Source organism: Oncorhynchus mykiss, chromosome 13 (assembly GCF_057628025.1).
Source record: "Oncorhynchus mykiss isolate SJ-2025 chromosome 13, ASM5762802v1, whole genome shotgun sequence".
Lineage (NCBI taxonomy): Eukaryota > Metazoa > Chordata > Actinopteri > Salmoniformes > Salmonidae > Oncorhynchus > Oncorhynchus mykiss.
The window spans coordinates 52,323,871-52,346,370 of NC_143034.1; the positions used below are offsets into that span (position 1 = coordinate 52,323,871).

The 22,500-nt window shown below is 47.1% G+C and overlaps 1 protein-coding gene across 1 annotated transcript in view; it reads left to right on the plus strand.

Moving 5' to 3' along the window:
- LOC110485181 (glutamate receptor ionotropic, NMDA 2B) overlaps positions 1-22,500 on the plus strand; it is a 120,600-nt gene that overhangs the window by 70,042 nt on the left and 28,058 nt on the right. Inside the window, exons 4-6 of the mRNA XM_090196594.1 lie at positions 10,726-10,869; positions 11,274-11,544; positions 15,778-15,970. Coding sequence (XP_090052720.1) covers positions 10,726-10,869; positions 11,274-11,544; positions 15,778-15,970 — 608 coding nt within the window. The remainder of the gene's footprint in view (positions 1-10,725; positions 10,870-11,273; positions 11,545-15,777; positions 15,971-22,500) is intronic.

Below are 22,500 nucleotides of genomic sequence, written 5' to 3' on the forward strand. Positions count from 1 at the left end.
ACATACAGCATGCTGAATATGTGCTAACTTTAAGTCGCTTTGGGAAAATTTCATAGTAACAGAATTACGCTGATGTACAGTTGAAGTTGGAAGTTTACATACACCTTAGCCAAATACATTTAAATTCAGTTTTTCACAATTCCTGACATTTACTTCTAGTAAAAATCTGTCAGTTAGGATCACCACTTTATATTAAGAATGTGAAATGTCAGAATAATATTAGAGAAAATTATTTATTTCTGCTTTTATTTCTTTCATCACATTCCCAGTGGGTCAGAAGTTTACATACACTCAATTAGTATTTGGTAGCATTGCCTTTAAATTGTTTAACTTAGGTCAAACGTTTTGGGTAGCCTTCCACAAGCTTCCCACAATAAGTTGGGTGATTTTTGGCCCATTCCTCCTGACAGAGCTGGTGTAACTGAGTCAGGTTTGTAGGCCTCCTTGCTCGCACACGCTTTTTCAGTTCTGCCCAAACATTTTCTATAGGATTGAGGTCAGGGCTTTGTGATGGCCACTCCAGCACCTTGACTTTGTTGTCCTTAAGCCATTTTGCCACAACTTTGGAAGCATTCTTGGGGTCATTGTCCATTTGGAAGACCAATTTGCGACCAAGCTTTGACTTCCTGACTGATGTCTTGAGATGTTGCTTCAATATATCCACATAATTTTCCTTCCTCCATGAGGCCATCTATTTTGTGAAGGGCACCAGTCCCTCCTGCAACAAAGCACCCCCACAACATGATGCTGCCACCCCCGTGCTTCACGGTTGGGATGGTGTTCTTCGGCTTGCAAGCCTCCCCCTTTTTCCTCCAAACATAACAATGGTCATTATGGCCAAACAGTTCTATTTTTGTTTCATCAGAACAGAGGACATTTCTCCAAAAAGTACGATCTTTGTCCCCATGTGCAGTTTATGGCGGTTTTGGAGCAGTGGCTTCTTCCTTGCTGTGCGGCCTTTCGGGTCATGTTGATATAGGACCCGTTTTCCTGTGGATATAGATAATTTTGTACCTGTTTCCTCCAGCATCTTCACAAGGTCCTTTGCTGTTGTTCTGGGATTGATTTGCACTTTTCGCACCAAAGTATGTTCATCTCTAGGAGACAGAACGCGTCTCCTTCCTGAGCGGTATGACGGCTGCGTGTTCCCATGGTGTTTATACTTGCATACTACAGATGACCGTGGTACCTTTAGGCGTTTGGAAATTCCTCCCAAAGATGAACCAGAGTCGTGGAGTTCTTGGCTGATTTCTTTTGATTTTCCCATGATGTCAAGCAAAGAGGCACTGAGTTTGAAAGTAGGCCTTGAAATACATCCACAGGTACACCTCCAATTGACTCAAATGATGTCAATTAGCATATCAGAAGCTTCTAAAGCCATGACATAATTGTCTGGAATTTTCCAAGCTTTTGAAGGCCCAGTCAACTTAGTGTGTGTTAACTTCTGACCCACTGGAATTGTGATATAGTGAATTATAAGTGGAATAATCTGTCTGTAAACAATTATTGGAAAAATGACTTGTCTCATGCACAAAGTAGATGTCCTAACCTACTTGCCAAAACTATTGTTAACAAGAAATGTGTGGAGTGGTTGAAAAACAAGTTTTAATGACTCCAACCTAAGTGTATGTAAACTTCTGACTTCAACTTTATATCAAACAGAAACCATCGACGTTAAGGTTTAACAAACCATAGAACTCTATGGACAAGTCACACTTTTAACAATTTCCACTGAAAATGTAACAAAGACACAATTACAGGAATAACTGTGCAAATACAAAGTTTGGTAACAGAATAAAACTGAGGGAGATTCTGTTACCAAACTTTGCATCTGCACAGTTTTCCCAGTAAATGTTTTTTATTTATTTACTGTGTAAATTGTTCAAAGAAGTCATTGTTGTATAGTTTGTTAAACTTTGAAATCAATGTTTTTTGTTTGGCATACATTTTATAGAAATCGGAGTGTAATTCTGTTGCCATGGAAAGCGATTTGAAGTGAACACATATTCAGTATGCTGTATGTGGCCCATTGCAGGAAATGAACCTACCAGTCTGCTGTTGAAAGCACCCTGATATGATGATAATATAACAAGTATATCTACTGGGGTCAAGTCCTCGTCACTCAACTTTTTATCATAGCTATACAGTTTTGGAAGGATCTCTTCAATGTTTTACATCATTTCCTTTCATTCTACATTGTCCCACTTCATGCCAGCTATAACAAAGTAACCCTCTTTTTCACTCCCTACCCTTTCTCGTGCTATCTCTTCCTCTCGCCCCTCTCCCGCTCTCCCTCTGTTCTTCTTTCAAATTCAGTTCAAAGGTGAACTTTATTGGCTTATTGGCATGACTGCTGTGTTGCCAAAGCAGTTGAACACTAGATCAGCAGCACATCACTATAAAGCAGTCTCCTTTAATCCTCCCTCCCTCCCTCCCTCCCTCCCTCCCTCCCTCCCTCCCTCCCTCCCTCCCTCCCTCCCTCCCTCCCTCCCTCCCTCTCACATTCAGGTTCAAAAGAGTCTTTATTGGCATGACATGGTTCTACATGTACTGCTCCAGTGTTAACACACAGCTAGTGCAGTAACGACAACCTCTTCCTCTCTGTCTCTCACTATGTTCTGTCTGTTCTCTCTCTCCAATAATACTTCTCTATATTGTTTTTTACTGTTGGTGGGTTCCACGGGCTCCTGAGTGGCGCAGCAGTCTAAGACATTGCATCTCAGTGCAAGAGCTGTCACTGCAGTCCCTGGTTTGAATCCAGGCTGCAACACATCAGGCCGTGATTGGGAGTCCCATAGGGGGGCGCACAATAGGCCCAGCGTCGTCTGGATTTGGCCGGGGTAGGCCGTCATTGTTAATAAGAATTCTTAACTGACTTACCTAGTTAAATAAAAAAATGTCTGTCTCCCGACTAAGGGAGACAGAAAAAGGGAAGGATGAGAGGTGGAAAGAGATGCTTGTCCTGTTGTCCCACTTCACAGACGGAGTCAGACCAAGTCAGAGAGTTAACAAGGGACTGATGCTCTTAACAATTCATGAGTCCAGTGGCAGGTTGGATGCTCTCCCACCAGAACCTAAAAAGCCACAGCAGACACATGCCTTGTAGGAGTTTTGTCAGCCAGCCACGGCCCAAGGGCACGTTAGTGTGCCAGTGTCACGCCTGGCAGAACGAGGGCACACACACACACACACACATACACACACACACACACACACACAGACACACACACACACACACACACACAGGACAAGCGACCTGAATATGGCATGGCAAGGGGACTGTTGTGGTATCAGTGATTTAAAAAGGAGGAGGGGTCTTGGGAGGCTCAGTGACAAAGCGAGAGTGAGAGGCAGCCAGGGAAGGAGGAGGGACTGTGTAGATTGGCTTATTGTCTTACCCTGTCTTGTAACATGTTCCGCTTTGGAAATACTCCTGTCATGCCAATAAAGCAGATTTGAATTTTAATCGTGCTAATTGGTGGGAGCACGGGTAAGGAGGAGCTGCGAGGGAGGGAGAAAAAGGAGAAAGCGGGTGATCTTTTCACACTGACAGTGACGGAGAGCGTGCTTACATGTTGCCTGAAAAAGAACACATAGAAACTCAGACACTCGCTCACACAGAGACCTAGTTGACCTGTCTGAGCTGTCCATGAGGTGGGGATGTGTTCTGGGTAAAGGGTTAGGGGCGGAAGCTGACCACTGCCCCTGTCCTGCCCTGCTCTGCCGCCTGTGTGTGTGAGAGTGAAAGCATTGAGGCAAACCTGGTGTTACCTCCAGCTCTGTGGGTGCTGGCACGGGGAGTCAGTGTCTGTTAGCGCAGCGACGTCTGAGTGTGAAGTGGCGAGACGCGGCCACAGCATGACCATGGCTCAGGGCCTGGTGTGGCGGAGAAAGAGGACAGGTGTAATTTAGGATGAGGGCAGAGAGAGAGGTAGGGAAAGAGAGAAAGAGAGAAATAGAGAGAGAGAGAGGGGACGTGCAGCAAAGGAATGACATTGGCCGCCTGCAAAGGACTAACCTACTGTAAGACAGGGGGATTGAGTGCATGTCATGACCACAGGACTAACCTACTGTAAGACGGGGGTTTGAGTGCATGTCATGACCACAGGACTAACCTACTGTAAGACGGGGGTTTTGAGTGCATGTCATGACCACAGGACTAACCTACTGTAAGACGGGGGTTTTGAGTGCATGTCATGACCACAGGACTAGCCTACTGTAAGACGGGGGTTTTGAGTGCATGTCATGACCACAGGACTAACCTACTGCAAGACGGGGGATTGAGTGCATGTCATGACCACAGGACTAACCTACTGTAAGACGGGGGGTTTGAGTGCATGTCATGACCACAGGACTAACCTACTGTAAGACGGGGGTTTGAGTGCATGTCATGACCACAGGACTAACCTACTGTAAGACGGGGGGTTTGAGTGCATGTCATGACCACAGGACTAACCTACTGTAAGACGGGGGTTTTGAGTGCATGTCATGACCACAGGACTAACCTACTGTAAGACGGGGGTTTTGAGTGCATGTCATGACCACAGGACTAGCCTACTGTAAGACGGGGGGTTTGAGTGCATGTCATGACCACAGGACTAACCTACTGTAAGACGGGGGTTTTGAGTGCATGTCATGACCACAGGACTAACCTACTGTAAGACGGGGGTTTTGAGTGCATGTCATGACCACAGGACTAACCTACTGTAAGACGGGGGGTTTGAGTGCATGTCATGACCACAGGACTAACCTACTGCAAGACGGGGGATTGAGTGCATGTCATGACCACAGGACTAGCCTACTGTAAGACGGGGGTTTTGAGTGCATGTCATGACCACAGGACTAACCTACTGTAAGACGGGGGTTTTGAGTGCATGTCATGACCACAGGACTAACCTACTGTAAGACGGGGGTTTGAGTGCATGTCATGACCACAGGACTAACCTACTGTAAGACGGGGGGTTTGAGTGCATGTCATGACCACAGGACTAGCCTACTGTAAGACGGGGGTTTGAGTGCATGTCATGACCACAGGACTAACCTACTGTAAGACGGGGGATTGAGTGCATGTCATGACCACAGGACTAGCCTACTGTAAGACGGGGGTTTGAGTGCATGTCATGACCACAGGACTAACCTACTGTAAGATGGGAGTTTTGAGTGCATGTCATGACCACAGGACTAACCTACTGTAAGACGGGGGTTTGAGTGCATGTCATGACCACAGGACTAACCTACTGTAAGACGGGGGGTTTGAGTGCATGTCATGACCACAGGACTAACCTACTGTAAGACGGGGTGTTTGAGTGCATGTCATGACCACAGGACTAACCTACTGTAAGACGGGGGTTTGAGTGCATGTCATGACCACAGGACTAACCTACTGTAAGACGGGGGTTTGAGTGCATGTCATGACCACAGGACTAACCTACTGTAAGACGGGGGTTTTGAGTGCATGTCATGACCACAGGACTAACCTACTGCAAGACGGGGGATTGAGTGCATGTCATGACCACAGGACTAACCTACTGTAAGACGGGGGGTTTGAGTGCATGTCATGACCACAGGACTAACCTACTGTAAGACGGGGGTTTGAGTGCATGTCATGACCACAGGACTAACCTACTGTAAGACGGGGGGTTTGAGTGCATGTCATGACCACAGGACTAACCTACTGTAAGACGGGGGGTTTGAGTGCATGTCATGACCACAGGACTAACCTACTGTAAGACGGGGGGTTTGAGTGCATGTCATGACCACAGGACTAACCTACTGTAAGACGGGGGGTTTGAGTGCATGTCATGACCACAGGACTAACCTACTGTAAGACGGGGGTTTTGAGTGCATGTCATGACCACAGGAGATGTTGTGGGCTGGTCAGTATTTCTGCAGACTTTTTATTAAGACAGAGCTGGTAATGGGTGGAAAGACGTCAGACTGCTGCAGCCCTCAGTGGGTTGCCGTCTAAAGTTAGACAAGAAATGCGCCATAGAGAAACGATCTGTGTGAGTTAAGTGGTTCGGGTTTCAGTCAGCTAACGTCTCGTGTCGAAAGGCAAAACAAAGAGCTCTCCGTTTTTTTCTTTGGTCTTCCGTTGGTTCCTCTTCTCTTTTCCCTGGAAGGGCTGCTGTGACGGCTGGTTACATTATAATCACAATCATGTTAGGGGCAAAATTAGCCAAATATTTTAATCAAGACCTGGGATTTATAAATTAGGGTTCAAAAAGTAGTTAGAATAAGGTCAGCGCTAATTAGGTGATGGTCTGACAAATGTGAGAACTAATTAAGTCTGCATGTGCTTGATTAAAGATAAGGAGGTTTTTATGATAAGAAATATGATGATGAAGCATGAGAGCAGGGAGGAAGGGGGGAAGAGAGGGGAAGAGAGGCAGGTCTAATTGAGGTAGAGATAATACTTGTGTGAGTGAGAGAGCTGGAGAGAGACAGAGAGGGACAGAATGAGACAAGTGAGTGAACATGTTCATGACATTTTTTTTAAATCATTTTGAATATGTATTCTGAGTGCATGCATTATTTGTGTTCATATCAGCGTGTTTGATTGGACAATTCTGTTAGCTATTATGTACTTCATGCATTGTGTTGTGTATGTATCTTGCACTGTAGATTTTAAACAAGCTAGTCTTCTAGCAAGACCCAGCTGTTCTCTCTCCCCAACCCCTCTCTCTCTCTTTCTCTCTCTCTCTCGCTCTCTCTCTCCTGCTTGCTTTTTCTCTCACCCTCTTGCTCTCCTCTCTTTCTCTCCATCTTGCTCTCCTGCCTCGCTCTTGCATCTCTACCCATCAGGCAGTGCAGAGCAGCAGTCAATAGCAATCTCCCCTCGCTCATGTTCAAAGAACCCCTTATAGGCAGGATAGAAATATGCATTGTCAAAACCTTGGAGCAGACAGCACACTCACACAAGTAGAAAAACAGCAATGGTGGTTATGAAAAAAAATCAAATACACTTGAACATTCTTCAAAACGGCAAAAAATCTATATTGGTGCTGAGGCATGGAGACCAGGTACTCTTACAGGCTTGCAGTAATGCAGAGCACACCCACATACGGAATACAATGTACATTAAATACTTGTGTGGGTTGGGGTGGCGTGGACTGTATGTATATGCTATACTGTATATGCTGTACTGTAGGTAACTTTGTCCCAGATCTGTTTGTGTGCAATCAGTGTACATAACATACTGTACTCCTTACGCTGTGCATATAGTGCATGAATGTATCCCTGTGTATTTTTGCCTCTTGCATACAGGTTGTGCCTGTATGCACGTATTCAGAGGCAGGGCTGGGAGAAGCTCAATTTCTTTGTAGGCATTGGTGTGTCCCTGCGTGTGTAATTGAAATACCTGAGTTATTGACTCTCTCCCTCCAAGTCAAATGGCTGCTTGGTGAGTGTGTGAGCTCTCTCATTGGGCAGCTGTGGGGCAGGCAGCCAGGCAGAAAGAGGAACTATCTCCGGCTCTGTCAGGTAGGGCTGGTAATAGCCAGGGACCTCACGATACAATGTTAGGTGCTGAAAGGATATGTATTGCGATTCCCATGATTCTATATGTATTGTGATCCCATACTGCGATTTTATTGTGATTTTATATTCCAAACATATTGCTCACTATATGTCTGCTACAGAGAGAGAGAGATCATGAGAAAATGAGTTGTGGTTAGTCATGGAAATAAAAGTGCTGAAGAAATGGTGGCTCACTTTTTAAAAGGAAGATGGAGAACAAGCTACAGGATGAAAAATACCAGTTTTGGCGCAGGTACAGCCGACTAGCGCTAGCTAACGCTACCTAGAAAAAAATACATATATTTCCTATTTTTACAAATTGATACTTGGAGTCAAAGTATCAATATAATATTGTCAAGAAATAATATAGCGATATGTAACTGAATCGGTTATTCCCCCTCCTCACTACTGTCAGGGCTTCTGGGTGCTGCTGAGAGGAGGACATACATGTACATCCTGTCTGTCTCTGACAGCACCAATCGGCTGTGGGTTAGCAGCTGTGGCTGGCGCTGCCCTGACTCGCTGGCCCACTGCTGTTCACTCACTCTGCAGTCTGTACCAGGTCACAGCCCACCAGCCACCCGCTCCCCTCATTGTTACCATAGACCCCCCTCCCTCCATACTCAACCGCTCCACTCATTGTTACCATAGACCCCCCTCCCTCCCCCTCCCTCCATACTCAACCGCTCCCCTCATTGTTACCATAGACCCCCCTCCCTCTCCCTCCCTCCATACTCACCCGCTGCCCTCATTGTTACCATAGACCCCCCTCCCTCCCCCTCCCTCCATACTCACCCGCTGCCCTCATTGTTACCATAGACCCCCCTCCCTCCCCCTCCCTCCATACTCACCCGCTGCCCTCATTGTTACCATAGACCCCCCTCCCTCCCCCTCCCTCCATACTCACCCGCTGCCCTCATTGTTACCATAGACCCCCCTCCCTCCCCTTCCCTCCATACTCACCCGCTCCCCTCATTGTTACCATAGACCCCCTCCCTCCATACTCACCTGCTGCCCTCATTGTTACCATAGACCTCCCTCCCTCCCCCTCCCTCCACACTCACCCGCTCCCCTCATTGTTACCATAGACCCCCCTCCCTCCCCCTCCCTCCATACTCACCTGCTGCCCTCATTGTTACCATAGACCCCCCTCCCTCCCCCTCCCTCCATACTCACCTGCTGCCCTCATTGTTACCATAGACCCCCCTCCCTCCCCCTCCCTCCATACTCACCCGCTGCCCTCATTGTTACCATAGACCCCCCTCCCTCCCCCTCCCTCCATACTCACCTGCTGCCCTCATTGTTACCATAGACCCCCCTCCCTCCCTCCCTCCATACTCACCTTCTCTCAGGATTCCATTGCTCTCTCTGACTAATTTCTCTCCCTCCCTCTTTTCTGTCAATTCCTCTCTCTTTTACCCTCTTCGTTCCTCACCCAGCCTACTCTCTCTGTCTCTGTCTGTCTCTCTCTTTTACCCTCTTCGTTCCTCACCCAGCCTACTCTCTCTGTCTCTGTCTGTCTCTCTCTTTAACCCTCTTCGTTCCTCACCCAGCCTACTCTCTCTCTCTCTGTCTGTCTCTCTCTTTAACCCTCTTCGTTCCTCACCCAGCCTACTCTCTCTGTCTCTGTCTGTCTCTCTCTTTAACCCTCTTCATTCCTCACCCAGCGTACTCTCTCTGTCTCTGTCTGTCTCTCTCTTTAACCCTCTTCGTTCCTCACCCAGCCTACTCTCTCTGTCTCTGTCTGTCTCTCTCTTTAACCCTCTTCGTTCCTCACCCAGCGTACTCTCTCTGTCTGTGTCTGTCTCTCTCTTTAACCCTCTTCGTTCCTCACCCAGCGTACTCTCTCTGTCTCTGTCTGTCTCTCTCTTTAACCCTCTTCGTTCCTCACCCAGCCTACTCTCTCTGTCTCTGTCTGTCTCTCCCTTTAACCCTCTTCGTTCCTCACCCAGCCTACTCTCTCTGTCTCTGTCTGTCTCTCTCTTTAACCCTCTTCGTTCCTCACCCAGCCTACTCTCTCTGTCTCTGTCTGTCTCTCTCTTTAACCCTCTTCGTTCCTCACCCAGCCTACTCTCTCTGTCTCTGTCTGTCTCTCCCTTTATCCCTCAGTGTTGTTCCCTCTCTCCCCTTATTATTTAGCCTCTGTCTTACGGTCCAGTACAGTAGACTGCAGTGGCTGCTTGGGACAGACAGGGACACACTCCCTCCTCAGGCATTTTAATGTGTGCTAATCGATACCCCAGCGCTCAGGGAGGTGATAATTCGGACTGACCTTAATTATTGTTGCTGTAAATGAAGCCAGTCTTTATCTGGGTCTTTTTTCTCTCTCTTTTTTTTCTGCTCCTCTTTTTTTTCTGCTAATGAAAATTCTGCGGACCTCTGGCTCTCTGAATGACTGCATGGGCCAGTACATTAACACTGCTCTTAGAAAGAGAGGAGGGGAGCTGCAGGGGACCGTGTGGAGGAGGGGGGCTGGAAATTCAATTATAACTGTGTCCCGGCAGTAATTTCACTGGAATAAATGGGACAGGGAGCGGGAGAGGAGATAGAGAGAGATCACAGGAGAGAGGGACAGGAGACAGAAAGTGGAAAAAGGGGATGAGGTGGGATGAAGGTAGTGTGTAGAGGGACACATGGAGGAGGGCTAGAGGGTCAATCATGGCTTAGTGGAGAGTAGGGGACAGTGGACATTTACACTGACTTAGACGTGTAGAATATACTGTTGTGGAATATACTATTGTGGAATATACTGTTGTGGAATATAGTGCTTATTCACAGTTATTATGTACCTGTATGATATATCATATATAAGTGGCAAACACACACAGCATACTTATTCACCCCTTTCTGCTGTGCCTTTTCAGTGGTTTAGTCTGATCTCATTCATGTGGAAACAAGGTAACGGATCAACCCATGTGCGTCCCCTGGGTTGTAGAGGTTAGGCTTTGATGTTGAGTGAAGCACGGATTCCTAAGCCAAAGAGATTTCAATACCCTGCCATGCTGACAGACACGCCATGTTTTTACACACTGACGCACACACTGACACACACAGAAACATGGCCGCACACACACACACACACACACACACACACATACAGTATTGGGAAACAACTGCAGAGTGTTGTCTAGACGCCTCCTCTCCAGTTCAATATTCAATGTGGACATGTAACATAGCATTACTGACCTCCACTCTTCTGTTCCCCAGGATGACAACTCTATGTTCTTCCAGTTTGGCCCGTCCATCGAGCAGCAGGCCTCGGTCATGCTCAACATCATGGAGGAGTACGACTGGTACATCTTCTCCATCGTCACCACATACTACCCCGGATACCTGGACTTTGTCACCAAGGTAGCTCACCGATACACGCCCTCACGACAGGGTAGCTCTCTCTTTTTCCCTCCTTCCTTTGAATAGTGCCACCAGGCAGTCCATGAGCAGATTGTAACGTCACCGTGGACTTATCGTCTTAACTTCTAGGATAGTGATAGGAAGGCAACTACTAAACCGGCGGCTAATCTCAACTTGTTCATGTAGTCAGGAAGTGTCAGTAGGTATTTAAATACTGTTGCGTTGAGAGAAATCAGATTGGCCCTGTCAAATGGCCCTTCAGCCCTCTCACACGCCTCTGTCTTCCTCAATGTCGTTGAACACATATTGTGATAACTCAATATGACAGATTATCATACCGACCCTACCTCTCACCCACCTACTTCTTCCTCCCTGGTCCCCCCGTCCCTCCCTCTACCCTGTAGATCCGGAGCACCATAGAGAACAGCTTTGTGGGCTGGGAGCTGGAGGAGGTTCTGCTGCTGGACATGTCAGTGGACGATGGAGACTCTAAGATCCAGAACCAGCTGAAGAAGCTGCAGAGCCCCGTCATCCTGCTGTACTGCACTAAGGAGGAGGCCAACACCATCTTCGAAGTGGCCCACTCCGTAGGGATCACGGGCTACGGCTACACCTGGATCGTCCCCTCACTGGTAGCTGGGGACGCTGAAGTGATCCCTGCCGAGTTCCCTACAGGTTGGTTTGGAATAAGTTCTATGTGATTTATCTCTATTTAAAGTCTATGATTGGTTGCTGTTTTGATGTTGATTTATAGTTGGGAATATGTGGGACCAGGTAGCTGGTACGGATCAAAACCTAATCTGAAATTCATGCACACAATGCACATTTTTGGGTGCAAAATCTTACATTAATATTTCTGCATGATTTACAATAAATCATTGTAAATCGTTGATGGATATGGCCCTTAATAATGTATTACCATGTTAGCTATGTAAATCATATGATGTGTGATGGTCGAGTGGGCGAGGTAATGAACATGTTTTTCTGCAGGTTTTAACTGTCCCTTAAGAAGGTTTGTCCTGCACATTAGTATGTGACAGATGGCAGATACTGCATGATTTAAGGGTGTTTTGTGTCAAACTGTCGAAATCAACACTTTAGTTCATCACTGTTGGATGAATTGACAGTATAGGCCTTACAGTAACCTCCAGAATGTGAATTGTCTCACTAAATTCATAACTAATTGGAAGTAAGAATAATGTGGTACGCGATATAGTTAAGGCCTGGTGTTTGCGATGGTTCAGTGTGAAGCCAAGGTGCAGGCTAACATGCTAATTTGGTAACGGGCACACTTTCGGCCATGTTTGATGGCCTCCAATCCTCATAGGTAATTCCACTGATGCGTTCCTTAAGTGGCACTCTAGAGCAACAGTATCTCACCTCCTCTATCCCTCTCTCTCTCTCTCTCCACCTCCTCCTCTATCCCTCTCTTCTCTTCTTCCTCCTCTATCCCTCTCTCTCTCCTCCTCGATCCCTCTCTCTCTCCTCCTCCTCCTCTATCCCTCTCTCTCCCCTCCTCCTCCTATCCCTCTCTCCTCCTCCTCTATCTCTCTCTCTCTCCTCTTCCTCCTCTATCCCTCTCTCTCTCCTCCTCCTCCTCTATCCCTCTCTCCTCCACCTCCTCATCTATCCTTCTTTCCTCCTCCTCCTGCTCCTCTATCCCTTTCTCTCTCCTCCTCCTCCTCTATCCCTCTCTCTCCTCCTCTATCCCTGTCTCTCCTCCTCCTCCTCTATCCCTCTATCCTCCTCCTCCTCTATCCCTCTCTCTCCTCCTCCTCCTCTATCCCTCACTCTCCTCCTCTATCCCTCTCTCTCCTCCTCCTCCTCCTCCTCCTCTATCACTCTCTTTCTCTCTCCTCCTCCTCCTCTATCCCTCTATCCTCCTCCTCCTCTATCCCTCTCTCTCCTCCTCCTCCTCCTCCTCTATCCCTCTCTCTCTCCTCCTCCTCCTCTATCCCTCTCTTTCTCTCTCCTCCTCCTCCTCTATCCCTCTATCCTCCTCCTCCTCTATCCCTCTCTCTCCTCCTCCTCCTCCTCCTCTATCCCTCTCTTTCTCTCTCCTCCTCCTCCTCTATCCCTCTATCCTCCTCCTCCTCTATCCCTCTCTCTCCTCCTCCTCCTCCTCCTCCTCCTCCTCCTCTATCCCTCTCTCTCTCCTCCTCCTCTACCCCTCTCTCCTCCTCCTCTATCCCCCTCTCCTCCACCTCCTCCTCTATCCCTCTCTCCTCCTCCTCTATCCCTCTCTCTCCCCTCCTCCTCCTATCCCTCTCTCCTCCTCCTCTATCTCTCTCTCTCTCCTCTTCCTCCTCTATCCCTCTCTCTCTCCTCCTCCTCCTCTATCCCTCTCTCCTCCACCTCCTCATCTATCCTTCTTTCCTCCTCCTCCTGCTCCTCTATCCCTTTCTCTCTCCTCCTCCTCCTCTATCCCTCTCTCTCCTCCTCTATCCCTCTCTCTCCTCCTCTATCCCTGTCTCTCCTCCTCCTCCTCTATCCCTCTATCCTCCTCCTCCTCTATCCCTCTCTCTCCTCCTCCTCCTCTATCCCTCACTCTCCTCCTCTATCCCTCTCTCTCCTCCTCCTCCTCCTCCTCCTCCTCTATCACTCTCTTTCTCTCTCCTCCTCCTCCTCTATCCCTCTATCCTCCTCCTCCTCTATCCCTCTCTCTCCTCCTCCTCCTCCTCTATCCCTCTCTCTCTCCTCCTCCTCCTCTATCCCTCTCTTTCTCTCTCCTCCTCCTCCTCTATCCCTCTATCCTCCTCCTCCTCTATCCCTCTCTCTCCTCCTCCTCCTCCTCCTCCTCCTCCTCTATCCCTCTCTTTCTCTCTCCTCCTCCTCCTCTATCCCTCTATCCTCCTCCTCCTCTATCCCTCTCTCTCCTCCTCCTCCTCCTCCTCCTCCTCCTCCTCCTCCTCCTCCTCCTCCTCCTCCTCCTCTATCCCTCTCTCTCTCCTCCTCCTCTACCCCTCTCTCCTCCTCCTCTATCCCCCTCTCCTCCACCTCCTCCTCTATCCCTCTCTCCTCCTCCTCTATCCCTCTCTCTCCTCCTCCTCCTCCTCCTCCTCCTCCTCTATCCCTCTCTCTCCCCTCCTCCTCCTATCCCTCTCTCCTCCTCCTCTATCTCTCTCTCCTCCTCCTCCTCTATCCCTCTCTCTCTCCTCCTCCTCCTCTATCCCTCTCTCTCCTCCTCTATCTCTCTCTCTCCTCCTCCTCTATCCCTCTCTTTCTCTCTCCTCTCCTCCTCTATCCCTCTATCCTCCTCCTCCTCTATCCCTCTCTCTCCTCCTCCTCCTCCTCCTCCTCTATCCCTCTCTCTCTCCTCCTCCTCTACCCCTCTCTCCTCCTCCTCTATCCCTCTCTCCTCCACCTCCTCCTCTATCCCTCTCTCCTCCTCCTCCTTCTCCTCTATCCTTTTCTCTCTCCTCCTCCTCCATCCCTCTCTCTCCTCCTCTATCCCTCTCTCTCCTCCTCCCCTATCCCTCTTTCTCCTCCTCCTCCTCTATCCATCTCTCTCCTCCTCCTCCTCCTCCTCCTCCTCCTCCTCCTCCTCTATCCCTCTCTCTCTCTCCTCTATCCCTCTATCCTCCTCTTCCTCCTCCTCTATCCCTCTCTCCTCCTCCTCCCCTATCCCTCTCTCCTCCTCCCCCTCCTCTATCCCTCTCTCCTCCTCCCCCTCCTCTATCCCTCCCCCTTCCTCTATCCCTCTCTCTTTCTCAATTCACTTAAACACACATCTCGTGACACACAGATATTGCTAACGTATTTAGCATGTGACCCTCCTAATCTTACATCACAGACAATGATGAGCTGTCTGGCACCAATTGCGGGGTTTTGTAATAAGGTCCTCCAATCAACAGTTAGAACGAGAAGGAGGGGCGGGGAGTAGAGGACTACTGCAGTTCAAATGGAAGGACAAGGGGTCTGGATCTCAGAGCACAAGTGCTCATACACCTCCAAGTCAACGCCACTGTCCCCCACTTCCTGTTTACCCCCATCGCTAAGGGAGATGAGGTTGTCTAAGTCGTTGTGAGATTTTCCTCATGTCCTGAGATGGACAGTTCCCACTGGCTACCAACCAACCATTTCCACTAGCATGCACACACTCTAGTTCTATAATATCATTTTTGTAGGGTGACTATAAAAGCCTTGAGAAAGTGTCAACAGAGTGTGACATTAGATATGGTCCTGGAGAGACTGAGCTGTCATCCCAGAGCCCCGTGGGTCTACAGGTTGGATGCTGTCTGTCTATTTCTGTCCAGTTGCCTGGTAATGGATTGGCCAGACCCTGTCAAGCGGGCCAGAGAGGGCGTGAGGATGCAGTTTGACTGAGAAGAGAGGAGAGGTGTGACTGTCAGTGGTGTGTGGCACACGCCTCACAGTGTGTTTAACCCCTTGAGTGCATAACCCCTTTTCCTCTATTCTCTTTCTCTATCTCCCTCCTATCTCCCTCTCTATCTCCCTCTCTATCTCCCTCTCTATCTCCCTCTCTATCTCCCTCCTATCTCCCTCTCTATCTCCCTCCTATCTCCCTCCTATCTCCCTCTCTATCTCCCTCTCTATCTCCCTCCTATCTCCCTCTCTATCTCCCTCTCTATCTCCCTCTCTATCTCCCTCTCTATCTCCCTCCTATCTCCCTCTCTATCTCCCTCCTATCTCCCTCCTATCTCCCTCTCTATCTCCCTCTCTATCTCCCTCCTATCTCCCTCTCTATCTCCCTCTTATCTCCCTCTCTATCTCCCTACTGTCTCCTCTGTCGACTGTATGTCATGGATCTCTCTCTTTCTGCTCTCCCTTTCTTCCTATTTTCATCATTCTATCTGTTTCTGCCTCTTCCCTCATTTCTCTCTCTCTCTTGCTCTCTCTATCCACCCCCTCCTTCTCATCTCTCTCTCTCTCTCTGTCTCTCTGCAGGTTTAATCTCTGTGTCGTATGACGAGTGGGACTACGGCCTGGAGGCTCGCGTGCGCGATGGGGTGGCTGTCATCGCCATGGCAACCTCCACCATGATGCTCGACAGGGGGGCACACACCCTGATGAAGTCTGAGTGCCACGGGGCCACGGACAAGAAGGGGCCCATTGCTGGGAACCCAAATGAGGTGCTCAGGTAAATCTGGGGCGGATCACCTATCAACCCTTTGAAATCTTTCAACATCTGCACACACAAAGAGTAACACACACATACACACACATCTCCCTCTCAAAACAGCCCCCCTCCCCGTGCTGCACCCCCACACCCAGACCCTCTCCTTTCCTCTGCTGGGCCTTTTGAACTGGTTGTGATGCGGAGCGTTCTGCCGCGTTTTAATTGGTCCCAGTGGCGTTTCAGTCTGAGAACAGTAGCCCGTTGTAGCCCGTTGCGCTGCTCTGTGGAACTGAGTGGGGTATTGCATTCCGGGGCAGTTCCACCCTACTCTGTGTTTTGCCACTCTGCCTCTATGTGTTGGGGGATTGTTGGGCATCCTGTTGGGACACCAAAGTGGGTTTGGCTGCTTACAAAAATCCTGTTTCCTCCACTGATTCGGGGCTTGTTGGGAGCGGCCGAGTGCTATTTCTGTTGCTGTATCACAGCAGCACCTGGGGATGCTCTGAGCTTTCTCTCGCACAAGCATTTCTGGTTGCAGTTCAAAGCCTAACTGAGTCTAGCTCACTTCGGAGGCTCTGCCTGCTGTATTGTCTCACAGGAAGCTGTGAGGTGTCATTTCAGCGTAGGCCTCTTACATTATGCCCTATTTGTTTGTCCCTGCCCAGTGCTTTTAGATAACGGCACAGCTACTTTCCCCGGTATATTTGCCTTCTGTAATACTCTCCCCAGCCGACTCTAACCCACTGTTTCATAATCAACTAGGCTGTGCATTTGATTAAATCATGCTGAACTGGTCTCAGATCGGGCTCTGGTTTTACTTGAACTAAACCTGTTTGTTGATAACCTCTGTCTTCAGGGGGTCAATGAGCTGATTAGCAGGAAGCCCACAGATAGTCAGATAGACTCTTGCTAACCCAATCAGTGCTTCCTCTCATGTGGTAGATACGGCACCATGGGGCTATGAGAGCAGCCTGGTGGGATGCCAGGGGTTATCAGACCTATAACAGCCTATATGACTACGTATCCTCATTTTATTGTCTTTTTTAATGTGTCGGATAAAAAAAGATAAAGAAGTCTATGGCCACTTACACATAGTCTTTCTGTGGGACTCGAGCTGAACTAGGAAACACGTATGTTGATACCTTGCTGGACTTCCCTTCAGGGTTTTTCACTTATTGAATCCTGGAGAGTTAGGGGACCTGATTGGTGCTATAAGTCATGTGTGGAAAAACTAAATGAAAATCCTGTATTTGCCCGAGGTATTTGTCAAGGATCTAGGACACCGGTATAAGGTATCATATGTGAGTGGTGTCAGAGTCTATCTAGAAGATAGCGAAGGAGTCAGGTGCAGGACACAGGTAAGAGTAAAAGAAAGACTGATTTACTCAATCCAAAACATGAAACAAAAATCCTGTTCCAAACCAGGACAAAACGGGACACAAAATCCAACGCACCGGAATACACAAAAGACAATCACGCACAAAGCAGAAAGGGAAACCAGAGGGTTAAATAAGGAACATAATTATGAGATGGGAAACAGGTGTGTAAACAGACAAAACAAAAGGAAAAATGAAACATGGATCGGTGGCGGCTAGAAAGCCGGTGACGTCGAACGCCGCCCGAACAAGGAGAGGGAACAACTTCGGTGGAAGTCGTGACAAGTGGTGTGTTTTTTAAAATTCTAAATGAATGGATATTTTCTTTTCTTATAAGAGAATCATGTTGGAGTCAGTAGGAACACAACATGGAATACATTGAATGACTTTTACCTGTACTTTTACGCACTGGTAGAGGATAGTATGGACCGTTCCATTAGTGGAACCTGAAGGCACCTGGATCATGGTCTAACAAAGCTGACTCTGACCCACCTCAACAGGAACAGGTTACATGTTAGAAATGAGCAGTGTGTTGGAAAAGGGGTCAAGTGCTTTTAAGTGTTGTGGAAATGTAGGTCTGCGGTAGTTTGTCTATTGGAGAAGACAAATGCTTGAGCAGTATTTTGACCCTGCATGGTCTTTGGAGTGACCTCTGCCAGGTCCAGTCAGAAGGCAGCTGCAGTCCATAAACTCCTGCTGAGTATCTGTTATGGGGATGGAAGTGGGCTACTTCACAGAGCTTTTGGGCGATGGATGTAAAATGGTACCTGTTTATGATGGGGCTTTAATGGAACTGGGTCAGACTGCTGGTCTCTCTTTCTCTCTCTCTCTTTCTGTCTTTATTTCTCTCTTTCTCTCCATCTCTCACTCTGTCTCTCTCACACACCCACACACACACACACACACACACACACACAGGCAATATGGACCCTGTTGTCATTTTCCATATATTCTGTTTTTCAAAATTAAAATCAGGGTTAGTTTATTAAAACCTCCTAATCAATATTTCACAATATTGCCTGTGTGTTCACCGTACTGTATCTACAAAATCTGACATGTGACCTGTGTGTTCACCGTACTGATTCTACATAATCTGTCATGTGGCCTTTGTGTTCACCGTACTGTATCTACATAATCTGACATGTGACCTGTGTGTTCACCGTACTGTATCTACATAATCTGACATGTGACCTGTGTGTTCACCGTACTGTATCTACATAATCTGACATGTGGCCTGTGTGTTCACCGTACTGTATCTACATAATCTGACATGTGGCCTGTGTGTTCACCGTACTGTATCTACATAATCTGACATGTGACCTGTGTGTTCACCGTACTGTATCTACATAATCTGACATGTGACCTGTGTGTTCACCGTACTGATTCTACATAATCTAACATGTGGCCTGTGTGTTCACCGTATTGTATCTACATAATCTGACATGTGGCCTGTGTGTTCACCGTACTGTATCTACATAATCTGTCATGTGGCCTGTGTGTTCACCGTACTGTATCTACATAATCTGACATGTGGCCTGTTTGTTCACCGTACTGTATCTACATAATCTGACATGTGACCTGTGTGTTCACCGTACTGTATCTACATAATCTGACATGTGGCCTGTGTGTTCACCGTACTGTATCTACATAATCTGTCATGTGGCCTGTGTGTTCACCGTACTGTATCTACATAATCTGACATGTGGCCTGTGTGTTCACCGTACTGTATCTACATAATCTGACATGTGACCTGTGTGTTCACCGTACTGTATCTACATAATCTGACATGTGGCCTGTGTGTTCACCGTACTGTATCTACATAATCTGACATGTGGCCTGTGTGTTCACCGTACTGTATCTACATAATCTGACATGTGACCTGTGTGTTCACCGTACTGTATCTACATAATCTGACATGTGACCTGTGTGTTCACCGTACTGTATCTACATAATCTGACATGTGACCTGTGTGTTCACCGTACTGTATCTACATAATCTGACATGTGACCTGTGTGTTCACCGTACTGTATCTACATAATCTAACATGTGACCTGTGTGTTCACCGTACTGTATCTACATAATCTGACATGTGGCCTGTGTGTTCACCGTACAGTATCTACATAATCTGACATGTGACCTGTGTGTTCACCGTACTGATTCTACATAATCTAACATGTGGCCTGTGTGTTCACCGTACTGTATCTACATTATCTGACATGTGGCCTGTGTGTTCACCGTACTGATTCTACATAATCTGACATGTGACCTGTGTGTTCACCGTACAGTATCTACATAATCTGACATGTGACCTGTGTGTTCACCGTACTGATTCTACATAATCTAACATGTGACCTGTGTGTTCACCGTACTGTATCTACATAATCTGACATGTGACCTGTGTGTTCACCGTACTGATTCTACATAATCTGACATGTGGCCTGTGTGTTCACCGTACTGTATCTACATAATCTGACATGTGGCCTGTGTGTTCACCGTACAGTATCTACATAATCTGACATGTGACCTGTGTGTTCACCGTACTGATTCTACATAATCTAACATGTGGCCTGTGTGTTCACCGTACTGTATCTACATTATCTGACATGTGGCCTGTGTGTTCACCGTACTGATTCTACATAATCTGACATGTGACCTGTGTGTTCACCGTACTGTATCTACATAATCTGACATGTGGCCTGTGTGTTCACCGTACTGATTCTACATAATCTGACATGTGACCTGTGTGTTCACCGTACTGTATCTACATAATCTGACATGTGACCTGTGTGTTCACCGTACTGATTCTACATAATCTGACATGTGGCCTGTGTGTTCACCGTACTGTATCTACATAATCTGACATGTGGCCTGTGTGCGTTAATGACCCGTCCTCCCCTGGGCTTTATGCGTTGACTAAGAGGAAGGGGTGTATATAGGTGTGTGGTGATTTTACTGAGAGAGAGAGAGCCAGGAGGGCAGTGAGTGGGAGAAGGTGACATAGGCAGGAAAGTTAAACACATTTCACAGCAAAGAACAGTATCGTTACAGAGATGGAGAGAAACAGGGGGTAGAAGTGAAGTGAAGAGAGAAATATGGCCTGTCTACCCCCTCTCTTTCCCCTCTTCTATCACTCTCTCTCTCTCTCTCTCTCTCTCTGTGAGATTATGGTTCCCATAGCAACGCAGCAGATTGGCTTGGAAATCTTGGTGGTTGTGGGTACCATGGCAACACATTACATATGCTTGTGTGAGTCTCTGTGTCGCCGTTGTCAACGTGTGTAGGATGGTACAGTATACACGTTTGCACACAAATACCCCACATGTACATTGTCATGCATACCTATACCATCCTAAACAGTCAAGAGGACACATTCTCCAGTCACTTTGTAAATGGTTTATAATTTATGCAGCATATTCCATAGGCTTTGTGTCGGTGCAAAGGTTGCCTCTGATTTACATGGCATTTCTAACAGACGGTTCTCTATTATTTCTCCACTTAATATTTCATACTTTACCTTTCCACGTGCAGTAGCGAGAGAGAAACAAGTAGAACGATTCGGTTGAAGGATTTTTGAGAAATGTTGAAAGGACGTTGTAAATCCTGTACTTTGGACCCGTGACATTTCGGAGCACACAGTTTGCATCTACCTGTTTACGTATCATGCCATTCTGTCAAGCAAATCCACAGACTCTCCCACTCTCCTACACACATCATACCAAGGTGCAGCGGTGTACTGTATCCCTCTCATTACGCAACATACAGGTAACAGCCAAAAGGAAACACCAAAATAAAGTGTCTTAATTAGAGGTTGACCGATTAATCGGAATGGCCGATTAATTAGGGCCGATTTCAAGTTTTCATAACAATCGGAAATCGGTATTTTTGGACACCAATTTGGCCGATTTTTTTTCTCTTTTTTTTCCTACACCTTTATTTAATCTTTATTTAACTAGGCAAGTCAGTTAAGAACACATTCTTATTTTCAATGACGGCCTAGGAACGGTGGGTTAACTGCCTCGTTCAGGGGCAGAATGACAGATTTTTACCTTGTCAGCTCGGGGGATTCAATCTTGGAACCTTACAGTTAACTAGTCCAACGCTCTAACCACCTGCCTCTCATTGCGTGCGTTTGCCAGCAGCTGTTTATGACTTCAAGCCTATCAACTCCCGAGAATAGGCTGGTGTAACCGATGTGAAATGGCTAGCTAGTTAGCGGGGTGCGCGCTAATAGTGTTTCAAACGTCACTCGCGCTGAGACTTGGAGTGGTTGTTCCCCTTGCTCTGCAAGGGCCGCGGCTTTTGTGGAGCAATGGGTAACGCTGCTTCGAGGGTGGCTGTTGACGATGTGTTCCTGGTTCGAGCCCAGGTAGGAGCGAGGAGAGGGACGGAAGCTATACTGTTACACTGGCAATACTAAAGTGCCTATAAGAACATCCAATAGTCAAAGGTTAATGAAATACAAATGGTATAGAGAGAAATAGTCCTATAATTCCTATAATAACTACAACCTAAAAACGTCTTACCTGGGAATATTGAAGACTCATGTTAAATGGAACCACCAGCTTTCATATGTTCTCATGTTCTGAGCAAGGAACTCAAACGTTAATGTTTTTGCATTATTTAAACCAAATTGAACATGTTTCATTATTTATTTGAGGCTAAATAGATTTTATTGATGTATTATATTAAGTTAAAATGAGTGTTCATTCAGTATTGTTGTAATTGTCATTATTACAACAAAAAAATAAAAATTGGACGATTAATCAGTATCAGCTTTTTTTGGTCCTCCAAAAATCGGTATCGGCATTGAAAAATCATAATCGGTCGACCTCTAGTCTTAATAGGGTGTTGAGCCAGAACAGCTTCAGTGAACCTTGGCATAGATTCTACAAGTGTCTGGAACTCTATTGGAGGGATGAAACACCATTCTTCCATGAGAAATTCCATCATTTGATGTTTTGTTGACGGTGGTGGAAAACACTTGCTCATCAAACTATTCAGTGACCACTCAGGGCATTGTCATCTTATTTGGGCATAGACATGTGAGCCAAAATAATGGCCTGCCCAGCATTTTTAAACATGACCCTAAGCATGATGGGATGTTAAGTGCTTAATTAACTCAGGAACCACACCTGCTTTCTATATACTATGAATCCCTAATTTACTCAAGTGTTT